Source organism: Heloderma suspectum, chromosome 2 (genome assembly GCF_057233095.1).
Source record: "Heloderma suspectum isolate Gila_16-S chromosome 2, 16-S_ref, whole genome shotgun sequence".
NCBI lineage: Eukaryota > Metazoa > Chordata > Lepidosauria > Squamata > Helodermatidae > Heloderma > Heloderma suspectum.
The window spans coordinates 156,929,847-156,950,715 of NC_139459.1; the positions used below are offsets into that span (position 1 = coordinate 156,929,847).

At 43.4% G+C, this 20,869-nt stretch overlaps 1 protein-coding gene across 3 annotated transcripts in view; it reads left to right on the forward strand.

Annotated features, from left to right (window-relative positions):
- Positions 1-20,869, forward strand: part of KPNA1 (karyopherin subunit alpha 1) — an 85,701-nt gene that overhangs the window by 15,581 nt on the left and 49,251 nt on the right. For all 3 annotated transcript variants that reach the window (XM_084835298.1, XM_084835296.1, XM_084835297.1), the window contains 3 exons: positions 2,612-2,711; positions 4,393-4,487; positions 12,158-12,289. In XM_084835298.1, coding sequence (XP_084691424.1) covers positions 2,612-2,711; positions 4,393-4,487; positions 12,158-12,289 — 327 coding nt within the window. The remainder of the gene's footprint in view (positions 1-2,611; positions 2,712-4,392; positions 4,488-12,157; positions 12,290-20,869) is intronic.

A 20,869-nucleotide genomic window follows, 5' to 3' on the forward strand; every position in this document is an offset into this window, starting at 1 on the left:
GTGGGACTTAATGATTCCTAAATTATTCTAAATTAAGCCAATGCTCAAAAGGGGAACTGCACTGGAAGCTGTGAATATAGGGAAGACTCGAGATTAGAAATGTATTACCATCTTTTTTTATCTTCTTATTTCCCTGAATTATGCTATAGATAACATTCTTCAGGTAACTTGCTTTGCTTTATTTCTAAAGCATGCTCTAAAATGTATAATAGTAAATAGTGTCAGTTAATTGAGACAAGCCTTGATCTTACTTGATTAGGGTCAGTATTAAAGATTATACATTATTATGATATTTCAAAAGAAGCAAGATAGTACAGATCAAGATTTTGCATACAGAATTTATTTGTTTATTTATTAGCAATATTTATAAACCACTTATCATTTGAAACAAAATCCAGAGCAGTTTACAAAAGAATAAAAACACACAAAACACACACATCATTTGATTAGGAAGTTAATTACTTGAACTTCCTAGTCACTTAAGAGAAATAGAGCCCTGAAGAACTGTAATGCAACTGTAGGGTTGCTTTCTTACTGTTCCTTGACTCCTGCTCTTTAACAGTAGCGTGGTATCCAGGTATTAGCAGATGACTAGGCTTTGCCATTCACGCATTTTGGCTGGCCTTGGTAGTTAGCCAGATTTTTATTGATAAACATGAATTCCACTTCTCTTCTAAGCGCTAACTCTGAGGCACAGTACAAGTATTGGGGCAGTCCCTGCTCTCCTTTTTTAGTTCCAGGAGATCAGGACTTGACCCTGTGACCACTGAGTTGCACAGGGGCTTTCAAAACAGCAAGACATGATCCCAGTGTTTTGCAAGTTACTCTGCGTCTCAGCACAAGTCAGAATGATTCTCTTCCACCTTTGGGTGAAGGGTGGGGGAATCTTGTGCTAAGACCTTGTGCTAAATCACAGGGAAATTTGCAAAGCAGTGAGACATCTGCTGATTTCCAGACCTCTCTGAGGCTCAGTGTGGGAACTTGAGGCATGTTGCCAAAATAAAAAGTGCACTCATCAGTGAGTGCTTCTGTGGTCCTTTGGTTATGCTTCTCCCTATCCTGTGAAAATATCTACCCATTCATTTCTGTAGCTGCACAGGAGCAGATCAGGCTGCTTTTTGTTTTTCCATTTGTACAACCCTACTTCTGTGGTGCAGGGTATTGAGAACTTGATTTCCATTCAGTGGCAGTGTAATGGCTATCAGCTGTGTGGAAGCGTCTCTTAAAAGAACTGGAGAAGAGGAGGTTCTGTCCTAATAGAAGGGTGGTTTTTTTAAAAAAATGAGCTCCATGATTGCTACACTTTCTTTCTGGAGAGACATTAGATTAATTGATTAGAAGCTTTTTAATTAGGAAGCGGGTTTTTAAAAAATTGGTAAAGTATTTGTAAAAATACTGGCTGCAACATGTGCACACCATTTAAAAAACAAATAATTGGGGGGGACCATTGTTTTGTTCATATTCAGACGGAGGGAGCAATCCTATCTGGGTCAACAGTCACCTCCGAGCCTGGGGGCGACTGCCTATCCAGTGCAGGGCGGGAGGAGTGGATCTCCTCCTCACTCCCCCTGCCTGCCTTTCGTGACTAGATAGCCGATTTTAGCTGGTGATTTTAGCCACGGGACCTCAGATCACAGGAAGCGGCACTTGGACAACACATAGGATGTGTTGTACCGGCATTTTCGCCCGGCCCTGGGAACGCCCCATTTTTGCCACTTCACGCTGCTCTTACAAGCATGGGGCTGATCCACGCTGCCTACAAGGTGGCGTGGGAGGGGGTGGGGGTCAGTTCTCCGGGAACCAACCTCGGAGTGCGGGCTTTGAGGTCGGTTTCTGGAAACCGACCTATCCTATTGCCATCTAACTGCTGACTAGCGGCCATAGGATTGCTCCCTATATTGATTAAAATCCATACAGTGAATTGACCAATAGTTCTTTAATTGATTGTGAGAGCATGAATGGACTCTCTGTTTATTTGTATATATTTTTAAATGGTATATACAGTCCCTAATCTTTTACTAGGTATGATTTGAATTTTCATTATCTTAACCCTCTTCAGTACATCTACATAGCATGATAGAAAACGTCCACATCATTTTTATAGCTTCCATTGTTGCTGTCAACAGAAAACATTAATAACTAACAACTTGTGTTTCCATCAGCTTTAATAATGTTATTACATGCCTCTTCCAAGAATTCAGTCCTGCTTCTCATTAATTTTATCACTACTATAAGCAGGAGTGTTTCTTGAATTTGGTTGTGGGTATGGAAGGAAAAATCAATGAACTTGTTTGCATGTAACGGCAGCGTTCAGTGCAAAATTGATTTGCCGCCATTGCATGTGAACAGCCTCAGTCAGTATTTTTGGACACACCCAAACTTAGAAGTCCTCAGCTGCTTCTGAGATGCAATTGAGAATGTTGTGGCTGGTTTTTAAATAGGAAAACATTTAGATAATATTATCTTCTACGTTTGAACTTGGAATTTCTTTTGTTGGCCAGTTTCTTTATACTAACAGGTTCAGGAATATTTCCCAGTGAACAGTGACTAAAATTTTGTTCTTGAATTTGAGGCAGAGGTAAGTTAATGTTTTTCCTCTTTGGAATTGCAGAGTACAGTGATCACATCTGATATGACTGAGATGATTTTCTCCAATAGTCCAGAACAGCAGCTCTCAGCTACCCAGAAATTCCGAAAACTTCTCTCAAAAGGTGAAAAGGCCATGCTAGTATTCTTATTTACATTCCAAGAAGATAAAAGGTGGAATATTAGTGAAAGTTGATGCTCCTAACTTGTCATTAGTCCCCTGAACCCCTAATTTTGTCTTTCTGTTACCAGTAGGTATTGCATATCTCCAACCACTGATGTTTCTGCTGGTTTCTCATTATCGCCAAACCCACTAAACAGCCCCCCCCCCCCCGAATTGACATCAGTGGTGTCCCTGTCCAGGTGGACTGTCTGGCTGAGGTGGAATTTGGAGGCACCCTTTTGTGGCCCTTTCTGGACGGACAGTTCCAGAAAGTGGTGCTGTGGGACTCATCTTTGACACTTTAGCTGTTGGTTTACGATGAGTACACAACCTCCTCAGCCCCAAGGGATGCATGTGATGCTGGCTCAGGGGTTTAGGGCTGTACAGGCACACATGCACAATGCGCACAGCTGCAGCAGGGAAAGAGTGATCTGTATGAGGATCTCTGTGGAGGAGGAGTGGAGAAAGTTCTCCTCCAGTGATCCTGATATGGATTACTCTCTCCTCACTGGCAGCAGGAAAAGAGTGATCTGTATGATCATACCTGGTGGAGAGAGCGGAAAGTATAGGTAGCAAGGAAATGCGGGGGGGGAGCACCTGTGCAGGAGCACAGGAAAGGTCTTGGGAAGCTGTATGCAACCCATGAGTTGTGCAGTTCTGGTCTATTGTGTCCCTCTGGGTTCCCCTAGGCTACCTGAGTTGTACATGAAAACACTGAGGGAGGTTTTCTGGGTTTGGGGGAATCCAGTACTGCCAATATGCAAATGACACCCAACTCTATATTTCCTTTCCATCTAAATCCAAACAAGCTGTTCAAGTCCTGACTGGTGTTGATCATGGATAAGATGAAAGCTAACAAATTGAAGCTAAATCCAAACAAGACAGTGGTGCTCCTTGTTAGTAGAATGTCAGATCAGGAAATATGGATTCAACCAGTCTTCATTGGGGTTGCACTGCCCTTGAAACTCGGTTTTGCAGTCTGGGTGTACTCCTGGATCCACCCTTGAACTTGGATGTCCAGGTCTCGGTAGCGGCCAGGAGCACTTCGCACAGGTGAGGCTAGTGCTTCGGTTGCGCCCATTCCTGGAGGTGTCAGATCTAGCCATGGTGCCACATGCCTTAATTACATCTTGTTTGGACTATGTAAGGTGGTCTCTATGGGACTACCTCTGAAGAGTTGGAAATTTCAGTTGGTTCAGAAGGCTGCAGCCAGGCTCTTCACGCAGGCTGGTTATAGGAAACATATAATTCCCTTGTTACAACAGCATTACTGGCTTCCAGCGTGTTTCTGGACCAAATGAAAGTGGTTATTATTACCTACAAAAACTTAAATGGTTTGGAACCAGGTTACCAGAAGGATGTGCTTCTCTATATAATCTGCTTGGGTTCTGAGATCTTTGGAAGACGTCTTAATGTCCTGCCAATATCTGAAGTGTATTTATGAAGTGCAGATCAGGGCATAGGAATGGAAGGTGCAGTAGATCATAATGTAAAATACTGATATCAGTTGCTGAGTTGTTAAATTGCTTCATTCATCCAGTAATTATGCAAGTGTGTTATGCACACTTCATGAAATTATGCAACTTCACAAAAAAGGTGGAAAAATCTGTTCTGATATCTTGATGCTTTGTACCTTTAAACAGAACCAAATCCTCCTATAGATGAAGTCATCAGTACACAAGGAGTGGTGGCCAGGTTTGTGGAATTCCTCAAACGGAAAGAAAACTGCACTTTACAGGTGTGCCACGTGTGTGTTCCACTCATCAATTTGTTGAATGGACTTGGATAATTAAAGTAGACGAGAGGTGGAATTGGCTTAAGTAAAGATCTGTGTGGACTATTGCAGTGAACCTTTGGCTGTCCTGGAGAATTCATTAGGTTTAGTTTTTGTACTTAAATTAGACAATATCCTTTGTGAAATTCTAGTTCACTGCTCCTCAGTCAAGGTTGGGAGGAGACAGTGTATTGGGACTGCCTGTATTGATTCCTTCTTTCTTTGTCAGGGAGTTGCCTATTCTTTTAAAAAACAAAACACAAAACTCATTTCTAGCACTACTCTTGGCTGCTCTACCTTGTGTGAAGTCACAACATCACTCCCTGTGCTGGTAAAATGGGATGTCAGCATGCGGACATCCCTGGAGCTTAAACAGAGGGTAGGACAGAATTGACTAACCTACTCCCATTACTAGTCTTCCCAAGGGTTGTAAAACAAATAAATAATATTTACCTCTTTGCATCACCATGTTTAGGAATCTATCCATGTTCTAGGACTAATCCGACTAATATTCTCAGATTTCAACCCTAGGCACACTTACTGGGGGATAAGCCCAGTTGAACGCAATAGGACATACTGCTGTGTAAATGAACATAGCAGGGGTTGGGCATCCTGTGACCCTCCAGATGCTTTGGCCTACAACTACCCTCACCATTGCCTTTGCTGGCTAGGGCTGATGGGAGTTGTAGGCCAAAACATCTGGAGGGTCACAGGTTGCCTATCCCTGTGCTAGAGGGATGCAAATCCCAAACCTGAGTATTTTATAACTTTGGGGGATGTGGGGAGACAGAAGCATGCAGTCCTGGAGATGGGGCGGGCATCTGCAGCAATTCTACCCCCCTCCCGCCCCTTTTCTCAGATGCTTATTATAAATTGACAGGGGCTTGAACAAGTTGGTTCTCTTTCTTCCACTGCCCTCCAGAGGAAACTTTCTACAAAATATAACATTTAAATAACAGTAAGTGTGCTTTAATTTCCACCCTCAAATATTTCAGGTGTATACTTGTGGTGTATTGGGACTTTTTAGCTTTCTTGTGTACTAAATACAAGTAAAATAAACAGTGCTAAATTAGATCACTCCCTAGGGCATCAGAACATTTTCAGATGCAGACTGAATTTTTTCTGATGCAAATGACCCTATGTAAATCAACCTAATTCAGAGGTTTCCAGAAAACCAGCATCACTGGTTCCAGACAGCCATTCCTTCCAAGCAGGGCTTTCCACTCTTCCACCAGCCCCAGTTTGCCAGGTTATTTTCCCAGTTGATACTCAACATTCTGTGGCTACTGAGTATGCTGCATCAACATTGGGTTGTTTTGTGTGTCTGTTGTCCCCTTAGGTTTGTGTTTTTAAGATTTATTTGTACTTCTGCAAACCTAGGGTTTTCCATGAACATGCTAATACCTCCCGCTTGTCTGTTAGTGGCCCTGTTTTTGCGCCATTTATCCTGGCATGCACCACCTCAGTTTATTATTACAGGAAACAGTTTTTATAATATTTCAGATGGCTGAGAGCGGCTTGCCTAAGATTACCTAGTCAGATCATGGCAGAGCATGAGATTCAAACTAGGGGCTTCCAACTTCATAGATTATCTCTTAGCCACTGGGGCTGTTCACATGTAATGGCGGTGCATCACTGCCTTGTTGTGGCAAAGGAGCTTGCGTAACTCAGTGAAGCCATATGCTATGCTGTACAGGGCCACCCAAGGCAGAAAGGTCATGGTGGAGAGTTCTGACAAAATGTGGTCCACTGGAGAAGGAAATGGCAACCCACTCCAGTATTCTTGCCAAGAAAACCCCATGGAACATATCACAAGGCGAAAAGAGATGACGCCGGAAGATGAGCCCCTCAGGTCGGAAGGTGTCCAATATACTACTGGGGAAGAGCAGAGGCAATTTCCAAGTAGCACCAGAAAGAGTGAAGCGGCTGGGCCAAAGCCGAAAGGACACTCAGCTATGGATGTATCTGGTGGTGTAAAGAACAATATTGTTTAGGAACCTGGAATGTAAGATCAATGAATCAAGGTAAGCTGGAGGTGGTCAAACATGAGATGGCAAGACTGAACATCGACATCTTGAGAATCAGCGAACTAAAATGGACAAGCATGGGCGAATTTAATTCAGGTGACCATCATATCTACTACTGTGGGCAAGAATCCCTTAGAAGAAATCGAGTAGCACTCATAGTCAACAAAAGGGTGGGAAAAGCAGTACTGGGGTACAATCTCAAAAACGATAGAATGATCTCAGTACGAATGCAAGGCAAACCATTCAGCATCACAGTAATTCAAGTCTATGTCCCAATCACTGAGACCGAAGAAGCTGAGGTTGATTGGTTCAGTGAAGACCTACAACACCTTCTAGAACTAACACCAAAAAAAGATGTCCTCTTCATCATAGGGGATTGGAATGCTAAAGTAGGAAGTCAAGAAATCACCGGGGTAACAGGCAAGCATGGCCTTGGTGTAGAAAATGAAGCAGGACAAAGGCTAATAGAGTTTTGCCAAGAGAACACGCTGATCATAGCAAACACTCTTTTCCAACAGCACAAGAGACGACTCTACACATGGACATCACCAGCTGGTCAATATCGAAATCAGATTGATTATGTCCTTTTCAGCCAAAGATGGAGAAGCTCTATACAGTCAGTAAAACAAGACCTGGAGCTGACTGGCTCAGATCATGACCTGCTTCTTGCAAAATTTCGGCTTAAATTGAAGAACGTAGGGAAAACCACTAAACCATTCAGGTATGACCTAAATCATATCCCTTATGAATATACAGTGGAGGTGAGGAATAGATTTCAGGGATTAGACCTGATAGACAGCGTGCCTGAGGAATTCTGGACAGAGGTCATAGAATCATAGAATAGTAGGGTTGGAAGGGGCCTACAAGACCATCGAGTCCAACCCCCTGCTCAATGCAGGAATCCAAGTCAGAGCATCCCTGACAGATGGCTGTCCAGCCTCGTCTTGAATGCCTCCAGTGTGGGAGAGCCCACCACCTCCCTAGGTAATTGGTTCCATTGTCGTATTGCTCTAACAGTCAGGAAGTTTTTCCTGATGTTCAGCCAGAATCTGGCTTCCTGTAACTTGAGCCCATTATTCTGTGTCCTGCACTCTGGGATGATCAAGAAGAGATGCTGGCCTTCCTGTCTGTGACAACCTTTCAAGTACTTGAAGAGCGCTATCATATCTCCCCTCAGTCTTCTCTTCTCAAGGCTAAACATGCCCAGTTCTTTCAGTCTCTCTTCATAGGGCTTTGTTTCCAGTCCTCTGACCATCTTTGTTGCCCTCCTCTGAATCCTCTCCAGTTTGTCTGCATCCTTCTTAAAGTGTGGTACCCAGAACTGGACACAGTACTCCAGATGAGGCCTAACCAGTGCTGAGTAGAGGGGAACTAGTACTTCCCGGGATTTGGAAGCGATGCTTCTATTAATGCAGCCCAAAAGAGCATTTGCCTTTTTTGCAGCCACATCCCATTGTTGGCTCATATTCAGCTTGTGATCGACAACAATTCCAAGATCCTTCTCACTTGTAGTGTTGTTGAGCCACGTATCCCCCATCTTGTAACTGTGCTTTTGCTTTCTTTTTCCTAGGTGCAGAACTTGGCATTTATCCTTATTAAATGTCATTCTGTTGTTTCTGCCCAGCGCTCCAGTCGATCCAGATCACTTTGAATTTTGTTTCCGTCTTCCAAAGTATTAGCTACCCCACCCAATTTTGTGAAATCTGCAAATTTGATCAGCATTCCCTGCACCTCCTCCTCCAAGTCATTAATAAAAATGTGCAAGAGCACTGCGCCCAGGACTGAGCCCTGCGGTACCCCACTCGTTAATTCTCCCCAGTTTGATAAGGTCCCATTGAGAAGCACTCTTTGAGTCCGATTCTGTAGCCAACTGTGGATCCACCGGATCGTTGTTTCATCTAGTCCACTTTGAGCTAGTTTGCTCATCAGGAGATCATGGGGCACTTTGTCGAAAGCTTTGCTGAAGTCGAGGTATATGATGTCTACAGCATTCCCACGGTCTACAAGGGAGGCTACTTGATCAAAAAATGAGATCAGATTTGTCTGGCAGGACTTGTTTTTGACAAATCCATGTTGGCTTCGAGTAATCACAGCATTGTTGTCAAGGTGCTTCCAGATGGATTGCTTTATGATCTGCTCCAGAATTTTCCCAGGGATTGATGTCAGACTGACTGGTCTGTAGTTCCCAGGTTCCTCCTTTTTACCCTTTCTGAAGATAGGGACAACATTAGCCCTCCTCCAGTCATGTGGCACTTCCCCCGTCCTCCATGATTTCTCAAAGAGAATAGACAGCGGTTCTGAGAGTTCTTCTGCCAGTTCCTTGATTACTCTAGGATGCAGTTCATCTGGCCCTGGAGATTTGAACTCATTCAAAGCAATGAGATGTTCCTTGACCATATGCCTCTCAATCTCAAGCTGCTGTCCTGCCCCTTCAGCCTGTACTTTGCCTTTGCCAGGGGGGTCATAGACCCTCTTTTGGGAGAAGACCGTAACATTGTTCAGGAGGCAGGAACTAAATCCATCCCAAAGAAAAAGACATGCAAGGAAGCAAAGTGGCTGTCTGATGAGGCTTTACAGGTAGCTGAGGAAAGAAGGGAAGCGAAAAGCAAGGGAGAAAGGGGAAGATCTATCCAACTGAATGCAGAGTTCCAGTGAATAGCAAGGAGAGACAAGAAGGCCTTCTTAAATGAACAATGCAAAGAAATTGAGGAAAACAATAGAATGGGAAAGACTAGAGATCTTTTCAAGAAAATCGGAGATCTCAAGGGAACGTTTTGTGCAAAGACAGGCATGATAAAGGACGAAGAAGGCAGGGACCTAACAGAAGCAGATGAGATTAAGGTCAAGTGGGCCTTAGGAAGCATTACTAACAACAAAGCTAGAGGAGATGACAGTATTCCAGCAGAGCTATTTGAAATCCTAAAATATGATGCTGTTCAAGTGCTGCACTCAATATGCCAACAAATTTGGAACACCCAACAGTGGCCACAAGACTGGAAAAGGTCAGTTTACATTCCAATTCCAAAGAAGGGCAATGCCAAAGAGTGTTCCAACTACCGTACAGTTGCGCTCATTTCACATGCCAGCAAGGTGATGCTCAAAATCCTGCAAGCTATGCTTCAGCAGCTTGTGAACAGAGAACTACCGGAAGTACAAGCTGGGTTTCGAAGAGGCAGAGGAACTAGAGATCAAATCGCCAACATTCGCTGCATCATGGAGAAAGCAAGAGAATTCCAGAAAAACGTCTATTTCTGCTTCATTGACTATGCTAAAGCCTTTGATTGTGTGGATCACAACAAACTCTGGCAAATTCTTAAAGAGATGGGAGTACCAGACCACCTTACCTGTCTCCTGAGAAACCTGTACGAGCGTCAAGAAGCAACATTAAGAACCGGACATGGAACAACCGATTGGTTCCAAATTGGAAAAGGAGTACAACAAGGCTGCATATTGTCACCCTGCTTATTTAATTTATATGCAGAGTACATCATGAGAAATGCCGGGTTGGATGAATCACAGGTCAGAATTAAGATTGCCGGGAGAATTATCAACAACCTCCGATATGCAGATGATACCACCCTAATGGAAGAAAGCGAAGAGGATCTCTTGTTGAGGGTGAAAGTGGAGAGTGCAAAAGCTGGTTTGAAAAAACTAATGTTTGAAAAAACATTAAAAAAACTAAGATCATGGCATCTGGCTCCATCACTTCCTGGCATATAGAAGGGGAAGAAATGGAAGCAGTGACAGATTTTATTTTCTTGGACTCCACGATCACCACAGACGGTGACTGTAGCCATGAAATTAAAAGACGCTTGCTCCTTGGGAGGAAAGCTATGGCACACCTAGACAGCATAGTAAGAAGCAGAGACATCACCTTGCCGACAAAGGTTCATATAATCAAAGCTATGGTTTTCCCAGTAGCAACGTATGTCTGTGAGAGCTGGACTGTAAGGAAGGCTGAGCGCCGGAGAATCGATGCATTCGAACTGTGGTGCTGGAGAAGACTCTTATGAGTCCCCTGGACTGCAAGGAGGTCAAATCAGTCAGTCCTAAAGGAAATCAACCCTGACTGCTCATTGGAAGGACAGATACTGAAGCTGAAGCTGAAATATTTTGGCCACCTAATGCGAAGAGAAAACTCTCTGGAAAAGACCCTGATGCTGGGAAAGATTGAAGGCAAAAGGAGAAGGGGCCGGCAGAGGATGAGATGGCTAGATAGCATCACCGATGCAATGAGTATGAACTTGAGCACACTCCGGGAGAAAGCGGAGGACAGGAAGACCTGGCATGCTATGGTCCATGGGGGTCACAAAGAGTCGGACACAACTTAACGACTGAACAACAACAGTCTTGGGTTAACCATGATTTGCCATGGGACATGCCAGGCACGTTCCACAGCTTTTCTGAATATTCAAGTCCTGATCGGTCTGATCAAGGGTTGCTATGTGATGTCCAAATCAGGACACTATAGGTTAATTGTGGGTTAAAAACCCACAATTAACCTAACAACTAATTGTAAGTTAACTGTGGGTTGTTTAACCCACAATTAATCTATAATGTCAAGGTTCAAATGTCACTCAACAACCCCTGATTGCCTAATAGGATGTTAAATATTTAAAATGGCTGTGGAATACACCTAGCATGCACCATAGCAAATTGTGGGTTAATTAACCCACAATATGCTGCTATTATGTACAAACAGTCCCAAAGTCAAGCAAGTTTAAATCACCAGGATTACTGGTCTTTAGTGAACACTCGCGTTCGTATGTAAAGTTATGACAGTGAACCAAGTCACTGTGTTACACCAGCTTAAGTTGTCTTTAAAAAGTGTACTGAACTCTGAAGTGTCTTCAAGGTATCCTGACGTTATTTTCAAGGTAACAGCTTTGGTTTCTTTGTATTTGGCATTTTTTTAAAAGACCAGGGAATTAATGAATATTTATGTATATTTAATATTGAAGTAATTTGGGATATGATCACTTCAAATTGTACCTGACAAAAAATTCTTCAGCTTGAAATATCAGAAAAACAAATAGTATTACACCAACTGGCACTTCTTTGCTGTTTCCGCTTAGTGGCACTTACTTGCTAATAAACACTAATTGCAGCCTATCCTCTTGCCAGTGTAACTTTTGAGATATGATTTTACTTAGAGAAAGTGATATTATATCACAAGCAGATGGGCAGGGTGGAAGGGGCACGTGTCTGTTGTCCTTTGGCTGGCAGACAAAGACATTTCTTATTCAGACAGGCCTTTGGCAAAGAAGCTAGTCTGTTGCTGAAGGGGATTTTTATTAGTTGGTGCTGTTTATTTCTTTTATTTTTGTGCCTTTAATTTATTTGTTTTTATGTCATGTTTTAATTAAGTTTTTTTAAAAATGTATTTTATTGTTAGCTGTTGATGGAAAGTGGAGTATAAATAAATAAGGGGAAGGTAACATGTTGAGCATGTCTGTTACGTATGGTTGGGAAAGCCATTTTGCTTATGTTTGTCATCTCTAGCTACCTTATGCATGACCCTGCAACTCCAGCTCAGTGTTGACTTTTTGTTTAAGCGTTATGGCCTGCACAAAGAGGTACAATGGCTTCCTTTTTCTCCTGTTCCAGTTTGAAGCTGCCTGGGTACTGACTAACATTGCTTCTGGAAATTCTCTTCAAACTCGGATTGTGATCCAAGCAGGAGCTGTTCCTATCTTCATAGAACTGCTCAGCTCAGAATTTGAAGATGTGCAAGAACAGGTTAGTGTTTCAAAAGGCAAAATGGCAGATTCTGCAGTCCAGAGAGAATAAAACTTTGGTGGAAGGGAGACAGGAGAAATGAAACATATTCGTATTTATATACCACCACATTTTTAAAGTTACTTTTTATTAATATAGCATAGCATAAGATACATACAGAAATTATTTTCATTTGTAGCATAAAAATGAAAACAAGGTTGGATATTGTTGTGACAATTTTCATTCCACAAATTAATAAACATTTTTCTATGAACTTTTTAGTTAGTGACTTCTTTTAAAATACGTTAGTTTTTAAGTCAGTTTTCCATATCATTTGAACCATTCTGTAAGACAAGTAGTTTCTCCTGATTTTCAATTTTAAGTTTTCTTGCTGCTATTAATAAGTTTAAGTTACAGATCCTCTGATTCTATTTCTTCTTTCATATAGCAAAGCAACACTGCTTTTGGATCTGATAACTGATACCCTGTCGTCTGTTACAGAGTATTTCATTCAGAATTGCCCAATTTTTGAACAGGACCAGGAGATGTGTAAGAGGTTGGTTTTTGAAGATTGGCACCTCTAACATGCATCTGGAAAGTTAGAATAAATACAATTTAATTTATGTGGTGTAAGAAACCACTGATAAATAACGTTGAAAAAAATCCATTTAGGATGGATGATATATTATTATAAATCCAGGCCCTCTCCTTTTCCTAAATTGATACATTCAAATACTCCATTTTCTTTTAAATGGGATATTAGATTGTTCCATTTGCTTCTATTCTGATAAGGCATACATTTTATCAATCATATTTTGAGTTGTATGATTTACTAACCATATTTCAAATGTTATCTTATGTAATAGTACATATTTAGTCCAGAGTTGATCTTAATGTGCCACCCTTGGAAATATTGTAAAATTGGCAGCCTATATCCTTCCTTTAGTTGTTCATAGTTAATTTTTCATAAATTATTATTCATTTAGGTTTTGAATTATAAACATCATTTTTGTTGCCAGATTGAAAAATCTCCAGGCATTTTAGGTAAACTGTGGTTTATCTGTTATGTAATATTGAAGTGAGAGGGGATAATCCTGGGCTATGATATTGTTGAGGTTTGCACCAGGCTTTTATTGGCGCTTTAAATTTGAAAAGCAATTTAGGATCTTGTAGAAGCTTGCATGGTTGAAACTATAGTGAATCCAAAATTCTTTTTCCAGTATATTCGTGTCCAGCCAAAATCTGTTTATCCAAGCCATACCAGTCATATAGGGAAGTTTAATTTTAATTTTACTGCATACCAAGGCCTCTTTTTTATATTTTTGCAATAGAACTTTCTCCTGAGGCTCCCAGAGGGCATTCCATCACCTTGAGATGTCAACTTCCTCTGGTATAGATAGGCAAGGTCCAATGTTCAATCCCTTCCAACACACATCCAGCCAGGGAGACACAAAGGCAGCAAAGGGCAGTATGTTCATGTGTGTGAATTTGCTTGTCATCCCCGAGAACACCCCCCAGGACCAGATAGGGCCTGATTTCTCAGAGCAGCAGCCAACATGAGCATTCCCTGCCTTGCCAACAGCCCATGAAACAACACAGGAAGACCAGCTAACAGGTGAGACCAGGCAAGCATCACAGAGGCATCCTAACTCCCTCCCCTCACAATAGGTCAGGCAGGGGTTAGCCAGAGCCATGGTCAGCCATATGGATCTTTAAGTACCTGCAGCAAGCAAACAGCATGGGGAAATTGCAAAGTGGTCCCATTCAAGCGACCTGGAAGAGAAAGGCCTGGATGCTTCAGCCTTTCAGAGTGTAATTTTAGTACCAAGCACTGAGAGGCACAAAAGGAAGGAAGGGGTGAGTGATCAGCCTAATGCTGAAAAGGCAGAGCTCTTTTCTGGGGAGGACCCTTCCGCATTTCATGGCTTGTGTTAGGAGCTTAGCTTTCCAGGGGGTAAAAGGGGCCCTTCTCTCAGATCAGGCCAAATCTTCTTTCAGCAGATCCGGATCTCTTTCCCATCATAAAAGACACAAGGAGAAAAAACACCAGATACAGCTCTGCGGCAGATGAAGGCATAACCATAAAAAACCCTACAGATCCCCCTAAAGAAGCTGTTCTTCTGACTCCTGATCCTCTAAAGCAGGAGTGGGCAAGGTGTGGCCCTCCAGTTGTTTTGACCTGCAACTCCAATCAACCCTAGCCAGCATAGAATCTCGAGAGCCACAAGTTGGTCACCCTGCTCTAAAGTATCCTCATCCTCTGGCTACCGGTCTCATGACCCAGAATCTGATGGCCCCATGAGAAAAAAAAAACAAAAATGGCCAAGGGAACAATGCAGGGGTTAAAAGACCACTAAAAATGGCAAACCTCAAGGATAGGGCCTGTCCTCTTGTCTCCTGATGCCCAATCTGTTTGTGAAGCCTCGCATGGCTCAAATGAGAGCAACGAGGGAGAGCTTTCTGAGTAGGAATTGGAGCCCTCAGCCCACAAAGGATGCCTTTTCCAAGCAGCCATATTTCCCGCCCCGCTAGTTAAGGCACATCATACCCACCAACTGAATGAGGAACAAGCTAAGCCAGAAGAATCATCAACTAGACACCCAAAGGGGCAAAGGCAGTGTTCCCATAGGGTCCCTCCAAGCCTGTGACTGTGCTTTTTCCAGACTCGTTGATAGGGTCTGGAAAGTAGAGTCGTCCAACCCTTCTGAGGATAAGCAGATCCAACAAACATTGCTCTCTACCTGTCAGCATTATGGATCACCTCAAGATTCCTGTAATAGACATCCCAGTGGCAATCTTAACTTCCTCTGCAGTCCTATCAGCAGATGGGAAATGTGGGCTTAAATACCCCAGTGATAAGAGGGTTGAGATGGCTCTATGCAGAGATCTCAAAGCTTCAGCAGCTGCATTCATGGTATCTACCACCAACTCAGTATTTGCCACAGCTATGTACTCTGGCTGAAGATCTAGCTGAATAGCACAGTGTTTCCAGACCAGTCAAAGATTGCTTTAAAAAGACTGCATATTCAGCAGCCCTATTAGCAGATTCTTCATTAGAAGTAATTCAGTTTGGAGCCAGAGCAATGGCAGCCAGCATAGTAGCCAAAAGAAACATCTGGCTGAGACACTGGGATGTAGACCTAGGATCCCATGCCAGGCTAGCCAGCACACCCATCACAGGGGCAAAACTGTTTGTTGAACCACTGGAGCCCTTCTCATGAAGACATAAGAAAAGGGCACTTCCCATAGCAAAAAAGGATGACCACACAAGTCAAAACCCTCTCATTTTGAGTCAACACACCCTGAGTGTACACACAACGGGGGATCCAAACCTAGGTGGAACCAGCCACTCAGCCTTCCAGCTCCTCTTACATGTCATTTTCTAGAATTAAAGGACCAAAGAAAAGTCCATTGACTTGATATCAGGGGGTCAGCAACCCAGGAAACCATTTGGGGTAGCTTCCTCTGATTTTTCCAACACATCCATAGACAAGTGGGTACAGGACATGGTTACCAAAGTCTGCTATTTTGAATTTGCTCATCTTCTAAGAAACAAATTAATTGCATCTCCAGGTACCCAGAGAAACGTAAGGATCTGTATCCAGTAGGGGCAGTGCACACCTAGCCAGCCCTGCCGGCACTCGGTTCACATGCACCCAGCCCTGCCGGCCCAGGTCCACATGAGGCCGCAATATAGTGTTTCCGGGGGCAAGCCCCAATGCATGTGAAAATACTGGTTTCTGGAAGGGTCAGGTTGTACCTCTTCCAGAAACTAGTGCTTTTGAGCATGTCGGGGCTTGCCCCCATAAGTGCTGTATCACAGCCATGCATGGGCTGGCAGGGCTGGGCGCAAGTGCACCACCCCTATTGGATACTACCCGAGGTCTTCCTGAAAGCAATTCAGCATCTTCTGTCCATTCAAGACATAGAATCTGTGAAAAAGTTGGGGTCTACTCAGGTTTTTTTTTGGTGCCCAAACAGAATGGAGACATCAGAGTTGTCCTATAACTCAAGTGGCTTAACAAACATCTGAGCAAGAGGCATATCAAAATGGAAACACTGAAGTCCACGGTGGGAGGGGGCATACAGGGTGTGTGTGGGCACATGCCCTTTGACCCCATCACTCATCTTCCCATGTGGTCCTCCACCATTCTAACATGCTTACATTCTAAGTTTTGAACTGCTCCTTTAAATTGGCTTCATCAAATGTTTTTATATTTAAAAAATCTATTTGACTTGAGCTTTCTCAGCATCAAGAAACATGACTGAGTTTCTTTTAAGTTGATTTGTGATATTTCAATGGAGTCGATAAAACAGTTTATATTTGTTTCATTTTTCTATTTTTAATACAAAATAGAATAGACTGGTTTGGTCTTGGTCTATATGAATATTTGATCCTTGCCTGGTTTTGTTGTTGCAGTTATTTTGTGCTTCATTCCATGATTTTCATAGTGTGTTAATCCAAATAGTTTGTGTTAGTGGGTTAACAATATAGTCTGCCAACTTCTTTCTAGTGTAAATAGACCCAGAGCTTTATTGTTTTTTAAATTTTTAATAGACTTTACTAGTAGTTCTTTACCACTACTTTGAAAATATTTAGTTGTGATTGACTAAATCTTGGTTCTTTTATGCCTAAGAAGACGTTATTCATTAAAGATGAAGTTGGATTGTATGAGAAGTAAAAATGTTCATTAAAAAAGACATTCTTTAGCTATTTCTTATGTAGTATTATCTCATGATATTAGTGATACCAGTTTTTTTCCATTCCCTTTGTAGAATCCTTGCTAGTAATTTGAACAGTTTGTTACTAAGGTCAAGCCATTTTTGTTTTTAGAAACGTGTACATTTTTCTAGGTGCTTAGGGGTTTTTTTCTATAGGCTTGTAATAACAATAATTCAATTTATGAGGCACCCTATAGCTGAAGCGTTTCAGGATGTCATACACAATAAAACAAATACAACAATTGTTTGTCTTGTTTTAATTCTAATTGATCTTTTAAGAAATGAAATGTTATCATTTATTCTTCTTCGATTTTGTTTGTTTATATCCAGGTTCAATAATTTGTTTAATGAGTTGTATTTTGTCTTTTTTAGATCTTTTTAATTCAGATTTTTTAAAAAATAATGAGAGATGAGAGAAGCTCAGGTGGTGTCAGTTTGGGTATGGGCCTTTTCTGTGACAGCCCCGTGTTTATGGAAAGCTCTCCCCAAGGAAGCTCATCTGGCTAGGCAAATATGTATTTTCCCGTGCGTTAAGGCTGTTTTGTGATATCCATTCTAAGCTGGGAACGGGGGGAGATGTTGTGTATTTGTGGATGAACACGTATCATATTGTATTGTTCAGAACAAAAGAAGGCAGCAGAGAACAACAGCTCAAAGAAATAAAAATATGGCATCGAGCTTCCTGCCTCGAAACGTATTGACAGTTGGCCTTGTCTTAGTCTCCATGTTGAGAGCAAGTAGTTTATTCCTTGTTTTCTGTCTATGGAGAAGCTTTCTCCTTCTCTCCATTAGGGGGCCTGGGCAATGCCTTTATACAGTTTCACCTCCCCTTCTCTTACTCGTAATAGCTGGGCTGTCACTTGAAAAGGCCACTAAGACTGACTGCTAACATGAAACTAGTTTAACACAATGTGAATCAGGTGGAAGATGGAATGGTTGAATTAAGTTTTGCTTTTAGACACCACACACACACTATACCCCCCACGTATGCTGGTGTTACACCAAACTGGGGAGAGATGTTCCTATCTTAGTCTCTCCTCTTAGTGGATGTTTTGGTGTTGCTTTTATCTGTTGGGTATATTCATTTTTACTGTCTTAATTACAGTGTTTTTGTACTATTTTCATGCAGATGAGGAGCAAAGCCTGGAAATGTTTGTAGAACTATGAGCTTAAAATATTCCCTGTGAATGTAAATGGGCTGGGAACAAATATAAAGGGAGAGTCATTAAAACTGTAATGGGTTATAAATCTGACATTCTCATGTTACAAGAGGAATGTCTCAGGAAATCAGTGAAACGCATCTTGTTTCATCCCTCCCTGGGAGAACAATCTGTGCAAAAGGTTCCTCTAGAAAACCAGTAGCCATAATATTTAAACATTGTCCCTTTGTGATAGAGGATTTATTTATTTATTTATTAAATTTATTAATCGCCCATCTGACTGGTCACCCAGCCACTCTGGGCGATGTACAACCCACCATAAAACAATTTAAAACAATAAAATTTTACCATAAAAAATTTTTCTGAAATACCCTAACCCACCCCAAATGCCTGCCTGAACAACCACGTTTTTAATGCACGACGGAAGCTCATTAAAGAGGGGGCATGACGGAGTTCCCTAGGGAGGGAGTTCCACAGAGTGGGGGCCACCACAGAAAAGGCCCTCTCCCTCGTCCCCACCAGTCTAGCTGTCCTGGCTGATGGGACAGAGAGAAGGCCATCCGAGGCTGATCTTGTTAAGCGGTCTGTCTGGTGTTGCTGGAGGCGCTCCTTAAGATAGGCTGGGCCGGAACCATATAGGGTTTTAAAGGTCAAAACCAACACCTTGAATTTGGCCCGGAAAACAACTGGTAACCAGTGCAACTCCTTCAGCACTGGAGTGATGTGATCTCGCCGGCGGCTGCCTTTAATCAGGCGAGCCACCGCGTTCTGTACCAGCTGCAGCTTCCGAACCGTCTTCAAGGGTAACCCCACGTAGAACGCATTACAGTAGTCTAAACGAGAGGAGACCAGGGCATGTACTACCGATGGGAGCAGATGGTCGGGAAGGAAGGGGCGCAGCTGCCGTATCAGATGGAGTTGATACAGCGCTGTCCGGCTCACAGCTGACACCTGAGCCTCCATGGACAGCTGGGAGTCCAAAATGACCCCCAGGCTGCGGACCTGGTCTTTCAAGGGTAGCCGTACCCCATTCAACACCAGGTCAACATCCCCCAGCCTCCTCTTGTCTCCCACCAAAAGTGCCTCGGTCTTGTCAGGGTTCAGCTTCAGCTTATTCCTCCCCATCCAGCCACTCACTGTCTCCAGACATTTGGACAGGGATTCTACGGCCAACCTTGGTGAAGATTTGAATGAGAGGTAGAGCTGCGTGTCATCCGCGTATTGATGACATCGCACCCCAAACCTCCTGATGATAGCCCCCAGTGGCTTCACATAGATGTTAAATAGCATCGGGGAGAGGATGGAACCCTGTGGCACCCCACAAGTAAGTGGCCACGGGTCCGAAACCTCCTCTCCCAGTGCTACCCTCTGGTACCTGTCAGAGAGGAAGGACCGGAACCACCGCAATACAGTGTCTCCAATGCCCAACCCCTCCAGGCGGTCCAGGAGGATACCGTGGTCAACAGTATCAAAAGCCGCTGAGAGGTCGAGGAGAACAAGGAAGGAGCATTCACCTCTATCCAGAGCCCTCCTCATATCATCCACCAGGGCGACCAAGGCCGTTTCTGTCCCATGCCCAGGCCTGAAGCCCGACTGAAATGGGTCTAGATAATCAGTTTCTTCCAAGTGTGCCTTCAACTGCACCGCCACCACCCGCTCAATCACCTTGCCCAAAAATGGCAGTTTTGAGACTGGGCGAAAGTTGTTCAGAACTTGAGGATCCAAGGAGGGCTTATTTAAGAGCGGTCTTATCACTGCCTCCTTGAGGGCTGATGACATCACTCCCTCTTCAAGGGAGGCATTCACCACCGCCTTGATCCCCTCACCCAGTCTCTCTCTGCAGCTCATAATGAGCCAAGATGGGCAAGGATCAAGTAAGCAGGTGGTCGGCCTTACAGATGAAAGCACCTTGTCCACTTCATCAGGAGGAAGAAGCTGGAACCGATCCCACAAAACCGGTTTGCCACAGGCCGCCTCTTGCTCACTAACTGTATCCACAGTGTGCTGAGTAACACACCTAATCTGATCAATTTTATCTGCAAAGTGCCTTGCCAAAGCTTCACAGGAGGCCTTAGAATGCTCCAGTGGTTCCGGAGCCACAGGACCAACCAGGCTCCGGACCACTTGGAACAGCCTCCTGGGGCAGCACTCTGCAGACATGATGGAGGCAGCATAATATTCCTTTTTTGCTGCCTTCACTGCCACGTGATAGGCTGAAGATACAGCTCTAGCCCGTGTCTGATCGTCTTTGGAGCGAGACTTCCGCCACCGGCGCTCTAGCTGTCTCACCTCCTGTTTCCGAGCTCATAACCACGGATTGAACCATGGTGCAGTCCGAGCCCTGTTCAGGGGGAGAGGGCGTTTCGGAGCCACCCGATCTAGTGCCCCAGTGATTGCGGCATTCCACCCACCCACCAGGGTCTCGACCGAGTGGCCGTTGGCATGCCCCAGAGAATCCCCAAGCGCGTTCAGGAATCCTTTTGGATCCATACGACACCTGGGGCGGACCATTTTAATGGGTCGTCCACCCCTGCGGAGGGGTTGTGGAACCAAGAAGTCCAACATCACCTGATAGTGATCTGACCATGACAAGGGGGTGGTGGATATACCCCCGACTTCCAGATCACTCCCCGCTTCTCCAGAAACAAACACAAGGTCTATTTATTTATTTATTTATTAAATTTATTAATCGCCCATCTGACTGGTCACCCAGCCACTC